The sequence below is a fragment of the Bactrocera tryoni genome, chromosome 5 (assembly GCF_016617805.1).
Source record: "Bactrocera tryoni isolate S06 chromosome 5, CSIRO_BtryS06_freeze2, whole genome shotgun sequence".
Classification (NCBI taxonomy): domain Eukaryota; kingdom Metazoa; phylum Arthropoda; class Insecta; order Diptera; family Tephritidae; genus Bactrocera; species Bactrocera tryoni.
The window spans coordinates 14,318,118-14,337,002 of NC_052503.1; the positions used below are offsets into that span (position 1 = coordinate 14,318,118).

Genomic DNA, 18,885 nt, shown 5'->3' on the forward strand with positions numbered 1-18,885 from the left:
CGAAGCGGCGTCAGTTGAGAGGAAGTACTCACAGTTGTTGTTTTTGTTGTTGCATGATGAGCCACTTATGGCGACCACAATATTTCCGCTATAAAAGCGCGCATAAAGCCGCCAAGCAAATTGTGGCAGTCAAGTAAGTGAAGTTGCACGAACAGACGCGCGCTTGTGGCTTGTGTCATAAAAAAGTTGCAAGAAAATTTTGTGCAAAGCCACACACACACATATCACATATTTATATATTTTTTAATAATAAAGTTTTTTGCGCAATTTTATTTTATTTTATTTTTATTTTTTGATTTCCTTGCTGTTTAATTTGTGGCATTGTGGAATTTATTTATGCAACGGCATAATTTATGAAATATATAAAAGAGCAAAGGCAAACGCGAAAACAAAAACAAAAGCGAAGGCAGCGCATAAGAATGCAATGAAAATGGGCATGCCAAATATGCAAAGGACAGCGCCTACAGAGCGGGTGGCGCGGCGCTGGCGGTATGTGCTGACACGTCCGCCGGAATGTTTTAATAACAAAATAAAAATGGCATTGTTAATTTTAATATGGACAACAATATGGTGCAGGCATGAGTGTGTTGCCGCGGCACGCCATAGCAATCAAGCGGTGTATAATAACTACAACAACAAGAGTAATTTGCACGAGCAGCTGGAGATTAATGTTGTAGACGACAATGAGAATGTTGAAGCGATTGTCAACAGCTGGGATGAGGTCCTGGAAGGTATTGTGCCGGCCGATGTGGATGCTGAACGCCGTTCGGAGCAAGGTGAGCAATCGAATGCAATTAATGCAAAGTTAAAAGAGGCGATAGTAGATATTGTCAAAAGCTGAAAGAGTATAGAACACCCTTCATATCTATAGCAAAACTTTTTTCTTGATTTTGAGAGGTATATATGCTACAGTATGTTTAGTATAGCCCGATCTAAAAGATTTGTTCCAAGATTGCAAAACTGTTTTTGCCTTCAATCTTCCCCGAATTTTGTGAAGATAACTCGTCAAATAAATAAGTTGTCTAAATAAGGACTGGATTTTGTTCAGTTAGTTTATATGGCAGCTATAAGTGAGGATGGTCTGAACTAAACAATGTGCTTGAATATTATAACGTTCCTTGAATAACAATCTTTGCCAAATTTCGTAAACATATTTTGTCCAAATAAAAAGTTTTTCCATACAAAGATTAGATTTGTGTGGCAACTATATGTCACTGTAGTGCAATATCGACGATTTTGACAAAGCAGTAGGTTTTTGGGCAGGAAAGTAGGAAAGTTCAAAATCTGAGGAACTAATTCACGTACATATGGGCATTTCCACAAAAAGGTCCACCACGCCTGCAAAATTCAAACAGTTCCTGAAAACTTTTTGTTGATGAATAATAAATCTCTAATGTGTTTATTTTATAAATATAAAGGAATTTTTATTTTCTTCTAATTCTGAGCCGAAATATACAACGAATACAAAAAATTTACAAAAATCTGACTCTTTTGACCAAATATACCAACGTTTTTCCTGTTATATTCCCTAATTCAAAGTAATACTGTGATGTTTTTATAATTTAAAAATCTTCTGCTGATAGTGACATAATGTTCAACAAGCAGACAGACTGAGTGGAGATCGAATAACGGTAGTTTTTAGTGTTTGCTTCTGCTTATATTCATATGTCGCGTCCGTTACCGAAAAACATCATTTTTTGTTCTCATTAGTGAACAAAGTGTTGAAGTGTAAATTGCTTTCAGACTAAAAGCAGATACATCATTTCACTTAAAAAAAGTAATAATTGGCTCTCGGCAAAAGCGATTAATAAAATTTATTGGTGTTTGAAATTCGTCGCGTCCGTTACCGTAAACCTTAAATATGAAATAAAGTCGTAGAAATTGCACAAAATTAAAATTTTATTGATGGCAAAAACGGCAAAAGAAACAAGAAAAGCAATAACAATGAAGTATGGAGAGAAAATGAAAAAAAACGTCGAGAAATGGCAGGAATACAAGAAGAAAGAAGCAAAACGAAAGCAAGAGTACCGAAAAAGATTATCGCAAAAAATGAAAAGTGATAGCAATTTATTAGAAAAGAAGAAAGAAAAGGACAGTGTTAGGCAGCAAGTTTTGCGGCAAAATAAAGAGCATAAATACTGTTGACAATTTGAATTGCGAAATTTACAGCTGTAAACAAGCGATGGGAAAAGCAATTAAAAAAGTTGATGCTGCGCTACCTAAAAACCTGAATAGAAAAATAGCTATCCTCAAATCTTTATGCAATAAATATATTAAGCCAACAGAAACGATGAATGAAAATACAACCAAGTCATCAAAAAGCCAGATGCGCGAAAAATTAATTGAACAATTCTTTTTGCAAGATGGAATCAGCGTTCAAGCTCCTGGGAGAAAGGATACAATGATAATCAATGGGAAAGTAGTCTCAAAACGTTTTATGCTTATGACCTTAACAGAAGCATATCAACTTTTCAAAGCCGAATATACCGAAGAAAAAGTCTGCAAAACTATTTTTATTCGTTCTAAGCCAACTTACATTCAGTTAATCAATAATTTACGACACAATATGTGTGTCTGTAAGTACCATGCAAACTTTATTTTTCTACTAGAAGGCTGTGCAAAGATTATACCGCAGATTCCTGCCAAAGCTGAATTATTTCTTACATCAGTTTGCTGCGACGTTATGAATGAAAATTGCATGGCTAATAATTGTGACAGCTGTGTACGCGATATTAAAGACGATCTAGTGCCAATACAGTTTATTAATAAATTTAATACGCAAATCAAATGGAAACAGTGGAGAAAAGTAGATGATCGCATAACTTTAAACTACACTATTGGTCCATTAATCGACTTAATTCATGATATAGAGATTCAGCTACCAGCTTTTAAAATGCATTGTTTTGTTAAACGACACCAACAAAATTACTTTGAAACGAAAAAAAAAATGTAGCAGCTAATGAAATTGTTATGCAAGTTGATTTTGCTGAAAATTATCGCTTGACATTCCAAAACGAAGTTCAAGATGCCCACTTTAGTTATAGCCAAGTAACAGTGTTTACGTGCGTAGCTTGGGTTCTTGGTGAAACCAAGTCTTTTGCTGTTATCAGTGATAGATTGACCCACAGTAAATTCGACGTTTATTGCTTTATTTCCAAAATTATCAATATATTACAAAACCAGTACAAAGGAGTTACCAGTATTTATATTTTCTCTGATGGAAGCACTTCCCAATTCAAAAATAAATTTATTCTTTCTAGTATTCCAAGACTTGCAGCTGAATTTAATTGCGGAATCTTAGAGTGGAATTTTTTTGCCACTTCACATGGCAAAGGTGCTGTAGACGGAATAGGTGCCGTAGTTAAACGAAAAGTCTGGCAAATCGTTAAAGCAAGAAATATTGTTCTCGGTGATGCTTTATGCTTCTATGAATGTGCTAAGAACAATATTCATGGAGTTAACATTTTGTATATCTCTGGAACACAAATTGATAGTTTTTGTAATCAACTGTCAGAGTTATGGCAAAATATTCCAAATATCAAAGGAGTTAAGAGTTTGCATTGGTTTTCATATTTCGACAGTAAATTTATTGAAGTTGCTCGGACCGCCTATTCATTAAAGAAATTAATTAAAATAGACCATTCTAAAAACTAATAACTTTCTTCTTAATTTTTGAAGTCATTTTTACTATAATGTTACTTGAATTTTTAATTTACGTTATTGTTTTGATTAATTTTCAATAAAAGTGAAGTGTTATAATGAAAAAATTGTATTTCTTTGTTAATGGAAGATTTTGTCGCGTCCGTTATGTCGCGTCCGTATTTCTTCTATACTCAATTAAAAAAAACTAAGAGAAAATTAACATATTTCATAAACCTACGAATAACAGTCATCTGTTCGCATTTATTAATATATATATTTTTATATACATATAAATCCTTAATTTGCTGAATTTTGTATATTTCTGAATGCGCCTCAAAAAAACTTCTATTTTTTGTCGCGTCCGTATCACTTTATAATTGCTTATAACTACGTACTTATTTGTAGTAGAACCTTCCCGTATATATTAAAATCTAGTACTGCGCCAGCCCTTCAAAACAATGTCAATATATATAAATTTTTCCTTTGTCTTCTTTGGTTTGGACGCACTTAAAAGCGTACGAATGTTGCGTCCGTTACCGTGAAAATGCCCATATGTATGTACATATACATATACATAGATACAAACAGACTCACAGTCAAGACTTCAGAGTGCAAAATAAAGTAGAAACCAAAAATAGGTTTATGAAAGCTTGTAATTATTAAGAGTCTTTTATTAAGATTGTGAAAGATAATTGGTTAGCTTATTTTGTACTTTTACAAGAAACTAAGTTTTCCGTAAAGACTACTGTGTCATATATTTCAATTAAGCACTGTGAAAACCAAATAAGATGCTAAGCTCTCTTCTGCCAGCATCCTTAGCTATTTAAAGTGTACTATCTGGTCTGATCCCGAAACAAATTCGGGATCCCGAAATCTTCTTTTCTAAATCCCGAAATGCGAAGACTAAAGGGAAGCTAATTTATTGTTTGTTATTGATGTACGTATTAAATTGATCATTTGGGGTGATCCGAAATTTTGTTTCCGAATATTCCCATTATAAGGGAATTTTTTATAATCGACTTTTCAAGCTATCCACATAGAGGTTATTAATATTTCGTGACTGTATGTACTGATCCCGAAATATTTGACTTTCAAATTTTGTTTTCGAATTTCTATATATTTTTACATTGTGAATATTTAAGATAAAATAATTGTTCTAATGTTATAAACTTATGAAAAAACAAATTGATAATTTTTTTGCTAATCTTTATTCAAGTACTTCGTATGGGCATACGTTTCCAAAAAGCATTGCATGTGTACGTATTTTGGGATTATTCTGATATTTCGGGATTCCCAGTACTAATCCTATATAATTTTTTTCAAAAGATTCAAAGCGTTCTTTCTAATTTTTCGTCGAGCCACAAGTTTTTTTTGGTTTCAACCCTTCGGGGTTTTCCGATATTTCGGGATTGCCTGCACTAGTCACGAAATATTTGAATTTTTTCAAAAGGTTCAAAGCGTACTTTCTGAATTTTCGGGATTTTTCAGATATTGCGGGATTGCCTGCACTAATCGCGAAATATTTGAAATTTTTCAAAATGTTCACGGGATTATTTCTGAATTTTCGTTGAAACACATTTTTTTTAGTTTCAACCTTTTGGTATTGGTTATGGGACCTGATTGTTCTAGGTTTTCGTCGAGATATACATATATGTATATGTATGTATATAGTTCTAACGTTATGAGATTTTGACTTTTGTATTATTGTTATCGGAAGCAAAATTGTAGAAACTTAAGAAGCTTAAATTTTTGCATCCTATGAAATAGGTTCTCATGCTTTTCTTGATAGAGCTTCGTTTTCTTCGAAAATAATTTCTTCAAATCTCTTTAATATTGATCATCGAATCTATTTTCTACATCTTTTTTTTTAACTACGATGATAAATATAACTTTTGCCTTAATTCAGCAAAAATTGTATTTTTGTCTTTCTAAAATAATAATTTTGTTGTACAGTGTTATTCAAACGAGATGCAGCGACAGCGGCCGAAGGTAAGTCAGCAGAGCTAAATGCTACAGCAGGGTATGAGTACACAACGCTGGACGCGGTAATGACAGGTGTGGCCGATACAAAACGCATGATGACCCAACAAACGGTTGAAATACACACTGAAGCAACAACAACAATGTATGATAGCAACAGCATGGCAACAACTATGAATTACAGCGTCGAAATTAATGAGTACGAAAATGTGAAAAATAATGGAAATGAAAATGCAAAGCGACCAAAGGTTGTTGACAGAAAAATTATAGCAGCCACAACAACAACAACATCGTTATTTGCAGCAGCACATGCAGAAAGCGCCACAGAAGGGGCAGCAGCAGCCACACCACAAACTGGAGACCAGCAAAACTTTGCTGAAAACACAGAAGAAGGGGAGGGGGGTGCGCGCGAAACGCAGACGAACGCTTGTGATCCACCGGTGGATGTGACAGCCGCGTTGCAGCAGCAGTTAATTTATGAATTTGCAATTAAATACAAGCACATACCGCGTGTCACGTACTTCACCTGCCGCTGGTTGAGCCCCGCGCCCGGCCGCACTTTCGGCGAACAAATGACGTACTTAAATATGCAGACGCTGGCGATGTTGCAGCGCATGTACGGCGGCAGCAAGGCAGCGGACGAAATGAGGTCAGATGGCGGCGCAGCAAAGGCGAAAAAAGCCAGCTCTGACAAGGTGGTAACAAAGGGCAAAACTGCGCCAGCAAATGCACCGAGCGCAACAAGAGCAATAACAGCAACAACAGCGCGCACGGTAGCCTTATCTAAAGCTGTCGAAACAAATGCACGGACAGTGCGTGGCAACGGAAATACGCGCGGCAAACGTTCGACCACTGCGGCGCTGAATAACGGAAATGTGACGCAGAGCGGAAAAGGAAGCAACCGTGCCAATCGCCGCGCTACCAGTGAAGCCTTCGCCGCTAACGCCACCCTCCTCACCGCCGCACCATGGGACATTTTAATTAAAGTTGTACATATCGATCAATTAATCAATAAACGTCCAACCGCTGCCAATAACAAGAATAGCAAAAACAACAACCAACGCTACAATTGGAATGTGCAACGCACATTTGGCGGTGGATTTGCCGCTGGTGGCGGTTATGGTCGATCAGCTGCAGGTAATGCCGGCGCTCGCAATGCGTACACGAATGCAAATTGGCTGGCACAAGTGTTGCGCGACGATGGCAGCCGACAGGTGGTGGTGCTGAATTTGGCATGCGGTGCAGCGAGTCGTCGGCTGCTCGAAATGGTAAGTCGCATGTGGAAAAATGGTAAAGTGTCATCTGGTCGAAAGGTAAGGTAGAGAGTGTGGTGTGTGTTTTTAAGCCATGTGTACCCACTTGAATAGGGAATTTTTAAATGCGGTTGCGTATACGCAGTGTAGTGCCCAAAATCTCCGATTCTCATGCTCCAAATTTAATATATGTGGATGCATTTTAGTTTCAGCAACCTTTTTAAAGATTAAAGAAGAATTATTTTTAGATATTGTATAAAATCTTTTCGCCCGAAAATCTTTTATATTAGAATTTTCGCAATATGAAATTCTGATTTATTAGACAAATGTTTAGGGATTGACGTTTTTTGGCTTTGCTATTTAACTTTTTATACAAAAAATTTGCACCACTTCATAGTTTCTTATTCTGTGGCACAAAATAAATCCATTGATTTGATACAAATAGCGACAATTACGTACTCTAATAGGTTTAATGTATATATCTCTCAAACCATTCAAGCCAAACTAAGCAAATTTGCTCAAGATAAATCGAATAAGAACGTCGGCCAACAGTGAGAAGATGAACGAAATCGGGTCATAACCCTGCTCACTAACCACTAATAACTAAAAACTCTCCAGAGACATCAAATTTTGCCACAGAGGAATAACACCTAGCCAATATATAATAGCCTTATAAGGCCCAGGATAAAAATTGGACAATGGGCGTGGCACTGTCCTCTTTTAGGTGAAAACAATTCGAAAAATTCGGTACATGCTTTTATTTTCATATTCCTATATGGTAGTGTGAAAATGGGGGAAATCGGATTACAAGCACACCTACTTTACATATAACACAATTTTAAACTCATTTTGATTCTTACATTTTCCAGTATACAATTGTATAACGAGATAAAACTTTGCAGTGAATTTAAAGTATGTCATCTTGCGGTCAAAAATTGTCCAAGTCCAAGCAAAACTTTTGACCCAAAATATCGATTATTGTATGTATGTACAATTGAAATTAAAAGAAAATTATCTCGTGATAATACTACCTCTGTGTATTAAAGATGGATTGAATAGGGTCAATATTTCCTTGAGCTCTTATACACCTAATATACAGATATTTGAACTTTCGGTTGATTTTATACCGCATAAATCAGCCAATATGTTAGTTATCTCTTACTCATAACAATGCATTTTTGTGCCAAAAATGGATAAAACTGGGCGAAAATTTGAGCTGATTATTATCAGGATTTTTGAACACCCGGCTGACTTTAGTACAAATGATTGGTGCTTTAATGTGAGGAACCTTAAAGAAATTCTAAGGGCAGTTTATTAGTCCGTGACATGATATATTAGTAAAAACAGAGTCAATATTACCCACAACTATCTTATACTATTTATAATGATTTTGTGCCGAATATGTCGATCAGTCAGTATTATTTATATATAAAATTGCTTGAAATTATATACTCAAGTGTACATTAGCAATGTCAAAATTAATGCAATCAGTCCGTCCCTTTTTCTGTCCCATGATATTTGATATTTTAATGAAACTAAATGGAAAAATTCCTTACAAATTATTTGGCTTAGCGCAAAATTAGAAATTGGTATCTACCTTTGTTTAAACCTCATACCGCTAACTTGTATAATTACTATTCTCTGGTTGTTGTTTTCCACATAAACTCAATATATTAAATTTAAACTCATCGGTCCACATATCGCACTTGAAGACTTTTTAAATAATTCTCGCTGATGCGAACTAAAATATGGCAATAAAACTAAGTCTAAGTTTATGGCCTTCAATGTGTGTATGTCAAGAAGGTATCAAATTTGAATGTAACTTATTCAAAATTTCATCGAATAATGTATGTTTGAAAGCAACATATTTTCATTTTAATATAAAGTTTTGCCAGCACCTGAAATACCTTCAGGAGGAGCTTTGACTCTTGTAAGATTATAAAATGATCTTTTTCAAGTTCAAAAGTAAAGAACTGGGTAAAATGGTCAAAATGAAAGAATGACGCTTTTGGATGCTTTCTTCAGTCGGTCCAATTGTTAATGTTCAGAATTTGACAGTTGGTTTGATAGGTATGGCTATTCAAAATGAGACATATCATAAATGTACGAAGGCTGCTATATATATTTCTAGCCTAAAAATGAAAATAGGAATATTTATCAACGAAAATGGTTTTATTGTTTTTCAAAATATTCTCCATCAAGATTTATACACTCTTGCATGCGCTCAAACCAATTTTCGAAGCACTTTTTCTGCTCCGATTGAGACACCTCCAAAACATGGTTTTTGAATGCTTCAACAGCATCTTCTGGCGACGAAAATCGCTGACGACGCATTATTTTCTTGATGTGTGGGAATAAAAAGAAGTCGTTGGGTGCCAAGTCGGGGCTGTGCGGCGGATGACCCATCAATTCGACGTTTTGGCCGGTCAAAAAGGCGCTGGTTTGAGCCGATGTGTGAGAGCTCGCATTGTCATGTTCGTTTTTCGAATTTCTCCGAAGATTTTAGGCAAACAAATGGTGGTTTACCACTCAGAATTGACCGTCCTACGTTGCTCAAGCGGAACAGTCGCCACATGACCAGTTTTGCCGAAGAAACAGGCAACCATTTGCTTCGAAGTGCTTCTTCCACGAACAACTTTCGTTGGATTTGGCTCGTCTTGGAAGACCCACACGGTCGATTGCTGTTTTGTTTCGGGCTCATACGCATAGATCCATGATCCGTCACCTGTGACGATCTTATAAACGTCTTTTGAAGCACCGCGAACGTATTTTTGCAGCATTTCTTTACACCAATCCACACGAGCCTTTTTTTGAGCGATTGTCAAATTGTGCGGGATCCAACGAGAACAAACCTTTTTTACAGCCATAGGTGTTCATGCTATATGGAATGTATGCTGGTGGGAGAAATGCATAGGCATCTATCTGAAGGTATGTTACATGACGGTCTTGCATTATCAGTTCACGTACGGCATCGATGTTTTCTGGCACAACGGCTGTTTTTGGACGACCTTCACGGAATTCGTCTTTGAGCGAGCGTCGGCCACGATTGAATTCGTTGTACCAGTTTTTCACAGTGCTATAGGATGGTGCTTCATAGCCATACAAAGATTTTAGTTCATCGATGCACTCTTGTCGTGATAATCCACGTCGAAAGTTGTGAAAAATGATCGCACGAAAATGTTCACGAGTTAATTCCATTTTTTGGCCGAGATGAATTTTTTAATTCCCTGTAAATAAAACAATTCACGATTAAATGACAAAACGTTCTGAGTGATGTTATGCTAAAAAATGTCAAACTTTCCAATGGAAATGTCAGATTGCACCTGGCAACACTTAGTGTTGCCTAGGCCAGAAATATATAGTATATATGTAGCAGCCTCCGTATTCTAAAAGCATCCTTTGCTTCTATCTGAAGGTATGTTACATGACGGTCTTGCATTATCAGTTCACGTACGGCATCGATGTTTTCTGGCACAACGGCTGTTTTTGGACGACCTTCACGGAATTCGTCTTTGAGCGAGCGTCGGCCACGATTGAATTCGTTGTACCAGTTTTTCACAGTGCTATAGGATGGTGCTTCATAGCCATACAAAGATTTTAGTTCATCGATGCACTCTTGTCGTGATAATCCACGTCGAAAGTTGTGAAAAATGATCGCACGAAAATGTTCACGAGTTAATTCCATTTTTTGGCCGAGATGAATTTTTTAATTCCCTGTAAATAAAACAATTCACGATTAAATGACAAAACGTTCTGAGTGATGTTATGCTAAAAAATGTCAAACTTTCCAATGGAAATGTCAGATTGCACCTGACAACACTTAGTGTTGCCTAGGCCAGAAATATATATATGTAGCAGCCTCCGTATTCTAAAAGCATCCTTTGTTTAGATTTTTTAGAAAAACTGATAACTGATTTAGAAAGTAATAGATAGTAGTGAAGTCTATCGAATTATTTCAAATGTTACGCATACGCCATGGCTCGCTTGCGAAGGTAAAAATATGAATTCAGATGTTACGTATACGCCGTGGTGCGTACGTGAATTTAATATTATAAGTTGCATGTAGAAACACCTGTGGGGGTCACTATTTTTTATGACGTTTTTGATAGAAATTTATAACTGTAGTTAGTTTCTATCGTCTTTAAGTCCAAAAATTGATCTTTTCAATACACATTTATCTTAAAGAAAAAATTTTCACTTTTAGTTATAGTTCGTTTTATCATCTACAGAAATTTTGGTTTATCCATCAAAAAATAAAGAATTTTAAGGCGAAATGTAAAGCATAAAATTATTATTTATTTTTTATATATTTTTATTTTTTTTTTGGGATAATCACTACCAAATTATCTTATTTAAATTTTTTTCTAATTTTTTTGTTGCTGTCCGAAAATATTGGTATGTGAAATATTTGAGAGCATAAAGATCCTTAGCTAATAAAATAAATATAGCTAAATAAATATTAGCTAATAAAAATATTAAAAAAATGAAAATAAAAGATCTCCACTTACACTTGAAAACAGCTGCATCAAACGGATTATAACGGCACAGCTATACTGAGTTTTTGAATTAAAATCGTTATTATAATAGTAACATATAGCATCAATAGCATATGTGTTTCACCCCCACATGCTCAAATTTGCACGTTTATGCACGCTTTGTCCATCTGCCGCTTGCCACGCCATGCGATTGCCGCCGAATGTGTTTAAATATCGATATTTGCCTAGATATAGTTACAACTAAATACAGTTTAACAGCGGGCCATTCAACTGTTTTTCGAAAATTCGCTTGCGGTTCTATGCTGAAAGCGCTCGACAGGAATCGCAACTAATGAGTACACGCGTGTGTGTGTTTGCGTGTGTAAAATCGGCCATTCGGCAATTCCATTTATGTTTGTTATGCACTTTGTATTCGATTTGCCGTCAATTTGTTGCTATTTTGTAACTGTTAATGCTTATTACTCCGCACATTTGCAATGTCGACTATTCGAAAATTCATCGCCGCACCAAATACAAATGCGCCCGTATGTGTGTGGGTGTGTGTGTGGTTGCGCCTTTGCAATTCGATGTTAGGTGTAATTATACGGTTTGAGCTTTTAGTTTAAATTGATTGTAAGCCGCCACACATTAGCTATTCAATTCAATTAGCATTAAAGTTCGCAAATACATATACAATTATTAAATTTGTTGTTTGTGTTATGGAAAAGCTGCCGGATATTTGAAAATTAGAGACGCATCAATTGTGGCTTTATTTTCAATTGAAGTGCCTTTTTTAATTGAGGGAACGCATTTTACTTTAGGTAAAGTAAATTTCATTATTGGACTTGAATGTCAGATTTGCGAAGTCATTTTTGTTAAATAAACAAAAAAAAAAAAAACAGTAAGGAAGAAGTACTCTTGCTAATTGCAAGGGTTAAGGCAGGGAATATGAGATCTCGGGCGAGCTTTCCGCCGATTTTATTCATTCTAAGCACAAATATGCACCGTTACAAAAACACGCTCTTTTAGTTTTATTAAGATAACTCACATATTGGCTAATATATGACGCATAAAGAAGTTACATGGGTTTTCTCTGGTAAAAAACAGCCTTTCTTCAACAATTTTTTTTCTCATATAAGGAATGAAATATTTTATTAGACTTTTTATTGTTACTTACATATACTATTAACAAAGAATTCTGATATTTTTGAAAAAAAATATTTTAAACTCGGCCATTTCCGTTGAACGCTCGAAAAGACGATGCGCCCGCGTTTTCAGGATAACTCCTCACAGGATAATCTAAACTGAAAAAATACGCGTTTTAGTTAAAACGTTAACTTATAACTTGGACGAAGGAAAACAAAAAATTGAAAATGGGATTTTTGGATTTTTGACAAAAAATTAAAATTTCAGTGCAAATTTCGCTAATTTTTTTTCAAATAGTTGTAATAGAAAAAATTCCGTCTTCCAAGTCTCTGTGAATTGTATCTCGAACACCTGGGTAAAATTTTATGACGATCGGTGGATTTGTTCTCGAGACATCTTGCCAACCGACATCAAAAACAGGCGTCCTTAGCCTAGGTAGCTTCGAGCGCGGAAGTTCTTAAGGTTGTATCTCCGAAACTATTACTCGGATAAACTTGAAATTTTGGACATGATTCTAGAGGTGTTGTAGAATTTAGCAAGTGAATAAAAAAAATCGATTTTTTAAAACCTGTAAACCCCTGTAACCCTTTAATGCAAAAGTATTTGGGAATATATAGATATATATATAGCTCTAGTTAGGCGCTAAAGCTAACCTACACCAAAGTATTGAGGAATTTGTATTTTAAATATATTTTGAAACAGAGATAACACCTTACGAAAATGAAAAATTGAAATTATTTAAAAATTTATTCGAAGGAAAGGTCAGTAGGTCTTTCATACACATACATACTTTGGTAATAAGCTGCCCAACGAAAAGGAAATTTGTGAAAAACATTTGCAAAGTATAAAAATTTTAAGACAAGCATAACGAGTTCAAGAAAGCCTTTCGGATTTGTATTTCGAAAATATATTATAAAACTCTCTGGATCATATTTCAACACCGAAAGACGTTATTTTCTGTTAGTTCAACTTCTGTTCATCTTTTAAGCTAATTAAGAAGGGTGAATAATTTTGGTACGAATATACTATAAAATATAGCTCGATAAATTCAAATTACTTATGTAATGAGATGAAACTGATCATTTAAGTGGCTTATAGTAAACGAGACATTTTATCAATATCCTCAATATTCTCTGATGCGGCGTGTGTGTGGTTATCTATATAAAAATTCTAGATCTTTGTTTCTATTTCATGAATAAATGAATGTAAACAGTCGCTAGTTAACTTTTAAAGCATTTACTCCCAATGAGAAGCTATAGATGTGCCATAGATTTTAAAAATAGCATATGCAGAACATTATCCGCTCTACTATGAATCTAATTTCGCAAGTGGAAATAAATACTTTCTATTCATAAATACATACTTTCTACTGAAAAACATTGAGCTCCAAAGAAATACTTAGAAAAGGGTGTAAATCGGAGAGTAATAATCGAAACTAAGAGTAGCCAATAAAGTTGTTCTATGTAAAATGCAAATGAAGCTTTGACGATGATACATCAAACGCCAATGGATATTTGGCAGCGAAGGAGCGGTGAATCAGCGCTAACAGCAAAAGCGAAATCACGACTTACAAGCAAATCTATGCAATTATCCATGCTTATTGATGTTTTGTGAGAAAAGACCAAAGAGATGGGAAAAAGAGCGCTCAAAGCGCATGAAAGTAAATGATTTAGCTGGGAATACTTACAAACGACTGCTGCAGATTGTTAGCGTAAATGTGTTTTTGTACAGATTTTGATATCTTTTTTTTTGTATTTAACATGCTTTTGTGAATAGCAGTACATAGAAGTAAATAGAGATAAAAATAAAAAAAGTAAAAGCGAAAATAATACCCTAACCCCTTGTATAAATGCAAATATGTAGTTCCTTCCAACGTGAAGTTGATCAAACAGTTTATATGACAGCTATATATTATACGATTCCGATGTCGAAAATTTTTGCATATATTATGCAATTGTTTTAGAGAATACGCAGAGCCAAATTTTGTGAAGATACCTTGTCAAAAGAAAAAGTTTTCCATACAAGGACTTAATTCCGATCGTTCAGTTTGTATGGCAGCTATATGATAAAGTGGTTCAATATCGGTGGTTCGAACAAATGAGTATCTTGTTTGAGAGAAAAGAGTGTGTACACAATTTCAGATCAATATCTCAAATACTAAGGGGCTAATTCGCGTATATAAAGATCAACGGAAACGTAGACAGACTTGGTTAAATCGACGCGGCTCCGCACGCTGATACTTTAAAAGCGCTCACACATTTCTTGCTGGATCTTACAAACTGCAAGACAAATTTAATATGTCCTGTTCAGGGTATAAGTAACAGGAAAGTGCGCAGAGAGCAGACAAGTTACACTTTTCTTAGCTAATGGCTCACTTTCATCCATTTTTTCTAGCAAAGAAATCAATTTAATTATTTTTTTTTGGAAATTTCTTAAATTTCACTCGTAAACGCGTCGTGACAGGCTTTGCGACTAACGGTACTTTAACAATGCACAAATGCGAGTATGGGCGAGCACCGTAAAATAAATATTCAAAATCTCATTTGAAACGTTGGACTAACTTTTTCACTTTCTCCCTTCCACTTAAATACAAATGAACGCTACATTGTTACGTCAAACAACTCTCACATGTACACACACACACGTACGTGGCTGAACGTACGAATGCCAAGGCATCGAGCAAAGCATTGTTCAATGCAACCTATCATTGGCTGTTGATTGAGGATTATACATTTAATCGGAATGCTGACATCGATGACAACGCTGACAACGATCACAGCGACAACAACAACAACAATAATAAGAATTGCGAGCGAACCAGCGCACAACCGAATAATGAGGCAGTCGACGACGACGACAACAATGCCGACAACCTCACCAATAAGTTTTTCGTGCAAACTCAAACGCAGCAGCTGCAAGCGAACAAGCAGTTGGATGAGGCGGAGGAGGGGCAGAAGCAGCTCAGAGCGACAGCGACATCAACAGTTGCCACACGGAGTACTTCGATTAAGTCGCCGCGCCCAAAAGCTACTCTTACAGCGACGCCGGTGACTGCCAATAATGAGAACACCATGGAGATTATTGAAAAGTATCTGGAAAAAATCAACATCAACATAAATACTGAGTTAATATTGGCAAAGCGGCGCACACGGCGTATACGTGACGGCGCTGCAACCGACGATAACACAAAATGTGCGGGCGGTGGGGTGGCTGATGGAGATGGCGATGGTGACGGAGATGCTGATGGTGATGGAGATGATGGTGTGCTCTCTGGCCGGGGCTGCGGCACGTCTGACAGTGAAAGCGCTACTAATAATACACTTCAAAGGAAGGATTACTACCGGCTCTACGATGTTTGGTAAGTTTCATTTTATGCTTTTTATACGCGTTTTATTTGGGTTGTTGTTGTGTGTGTTCGCGTGCGGCATGCACGGCGACGTCGTAAGATATACTCATTAAAAAGGATATGCCTGCTTGCCGAAGATAAACACACAGACACGCACAGCCATGCAAGAGGTTTAAGGTGAATATGTGTGTGTGTGTAGTCTTACGCTGCGGCGCTCTTATTGAGTATTGGCAACATATGTGCCGTTACAGCGCAGCAGTTTGCCGTTTGCGTGAGCGTTTTGTATTCTTCCCGATGACAATAATCTTTTGTAAACTTCTACGTGAAATGTGCAACGTATGTGTGTGTGTGCGTGTTGTTAAGCGAAAGTTTTTCAATTTGCTGATTGAAATTTTTTACGCGTTGCCAAAGTTTGCTTTTTGACAATAATGGGTATTGGCGGCGTATAGGAAGGAAGGCCTTGAATTTGACGTCGTAGAGTTCTTTTTCATATTTTTTTTTAAATAACTGTAGTTTAACAATGCAAGGAAGCGCTTAAAATATCTTGTTGTATTCATGAAATTATGTGAATTTTTGTGTAGAAATGAGATGATTATCAGAAATATAGAAATACTACTATGAGCAAAAAATAGTAGGACTTTGTACATAATTTTCAAATTCTTAATTTAATTTTCAAAATCTACAGTTGTGAAAACGTTTTTTCAATCCTCGAACAGTCAATTTCCAAAATAATTAATGTCTTCAATTGGCTCAAACGGTTTCCGCAGAGCGTTCGTTTGAGTTTGCCGAATAGTCAGAAGTTACACGAAGCTAAATCAGGTGAATATGGAGGTTGCGGCACGATATTGGCTGAAAATTTGGTGAAAAACTCAGGAAGAATCAATGCAGTATGCGACTGTGCATTATCGTGCTGCAAAAACCAAGTGTTGTCGGCCCATAATTCTGACCCCATTTTAAGAACAGCTTCGCGCAAACAATGTAGAGCGCTCAAAGAGCGCTTGTTGACAGTTTGGCCGGTCGGAAGAAATTCAAAGAACACCATACCTCGATAATCAAATAAAACTGTCAACATAACCTTGATTCCGGACCTGCTTTAACGCGATTTTTTTCGGCTTCCGCTTACCTTGCCATGATATTCAGCCGATTAATCGTCTGTTTTCAGGTCACAAGGAAAGATAAAAGAGGGATAATAAAGCGATCAGAGTGGGAGTCATTCTGCCTGTTTGAACTCCTATGGGCCGCAGGGGTCCTTTGTTGGCCAGTCGGATGGCGTGGCGGCGCAGTGTGCGCACTTGGTGACGGTTGCACAGCTACAGAGGCTAAGGTTTGCTGTAGTGCGTTGGCAGCATGGGGTCACGTAACTCGTGGTCTACTCCCGGTGCGTTTAAGGCCAGAGTAGATCTTAAGATAGCACCATACATTACATGTATTGTGCCCAATCGAGGTAGAGTTTGAATGGCGCCCTTGGCGTAGAATTGGCTGTTTTGGGGATTTTTCACTGCACGGAACCAAAAACTCTTTCCGAGTTATTTTGCCATATTCACAATCTGGGCGAAGGAGTTCAGTTTTGACATTAATATTGCAGTCGAAGGCGTTAAAATTCCAACTGTCAATAATTCTAAGGTTTTAGGTGTGACACTCGACAGCCTCTGCTCCGTTCCTCCTCACACACCATTACGGGATGTCTCGTGTCAAATATCTGCACAATGAGGCCCGCATACTTCTAGTTAGGGAGCATAAAGAGATCCTCTTCAAGCAGTTTATGCTGGGTTATTTTCGTAGAAATCATCCCTACGGTTATCTGCTTGAACCGGTACCGTCACCTAGGAGCATCAAGAAGTCGTCCCCAAACACATCGACGATATAAGACAATACACCGACCAGACTTCGGACGCAAATAACTTCAAGTATGCACTGATTGCCATTCACAGTCAAGCCGTAAATACCTTCATCGATTCTCTCAGTGAATGACGTACTTGGAGTCAAACCACCACTCATTGTAGACGAAGAGCTTGAGTTTCCGCGAGAATCGAGAGTGACCCCTGCGCAACTTCGTTCTGAATACTGTAGCAAGTTAAACTCCTATTTATCCAGAATCGACTTTGACATGTCAAACATATGTCCAGCATGCAACGAGTCCCCCCATGACTCTAACCACCTCTTTGCAACAGCACGTTTCCTGGGCTTACCGGTGACCTCGATGACAACATCTCTGAACCTTACCAAAATAGTTTTGTTCAATGCAATGATGCCGCCAAGTTTCTCGAAATCGGTACAATTTATCAGTGGAAGTGAGAGAGAGAGCATAAAACATCTACATAGATCATAGTTGTTTTCTTTGAATGATCTGAGGAATTTCCGATGTGATCAGTTTAGATAATATAATGATAAAGCAATTTGTCAAAGCGCTGGATGCGGAAAAATATTATTTTAATTAATTAAACCATAAGGCACAAAATTATGATGAAATTGTGCAAAACTTTAACATTTAATTAATTTTTTAAGATTATTTTACACTCTATGAACTAAAAGTGATTGACGAAAAGTATCAAGGTTGATGGAATCGACTGATTGTGGCAGATTAATGCTGATCCTCTAAAAGAGTTTGTCAATTGGTAAATTGTTAAGGAAAAGCTAATCAGAAGAGAAAATCTTACAAAGCCATTGATAGTGTCATAAATTGTGTGCAAAAGTATATCCAAAATCCAGCTTATCTATATATAGGGCAACAAAGCCCCGGTACACCTGTGCTATTTAACAAATTTTCGAATTTTACTTGAAGCCAATAAGACCGAGTTATTTTTTTCACGGAAGTAATTTTCTAATACCGTTACTGGACAATTGTGTCCCTCACAGTAAATAAGAAAATCAAATGAACTTCAACGGCACACAAAATGTTTACCAAAAAGGACGCAAACGTGTTGGTGTACCAGATTTACTTAAATATTGCTGCCAAAAAGGGACCATTCACACACACACAGAAAGAGGAAAAAGGCGGAGAAAATAATAATACGGAAATCTACGGATAAACTACCCGCAAATA

The 18,885-nt window shown here is 36.6% G+C and overlaps 1 protein-coding gene across 1 annotated transcript in view; it reads left to right on the plus strand.

Moving 5' to 3' along the window:
• Positions 1–255: 255 nt before the first annotated feature.
• Positions 256–18,885, plus strand: part of LOC120776981 — a 45,925-nt gene continuing 27,295 nt past the window's right edge. The window contains 4 exon segments of the mRNA XM_040108080.1: positions 256–387; positions 390–776; positions 5,596–6,890; positions 15,169–15,854. Coding sequence (XP_039964014.1) covers positions 354–387; positions 390–776; positions 5,596–6,890; positions 15,169–15,854 — 2,402 coding nt within the window. The 5' untranslated portion in view covers positions 256–353.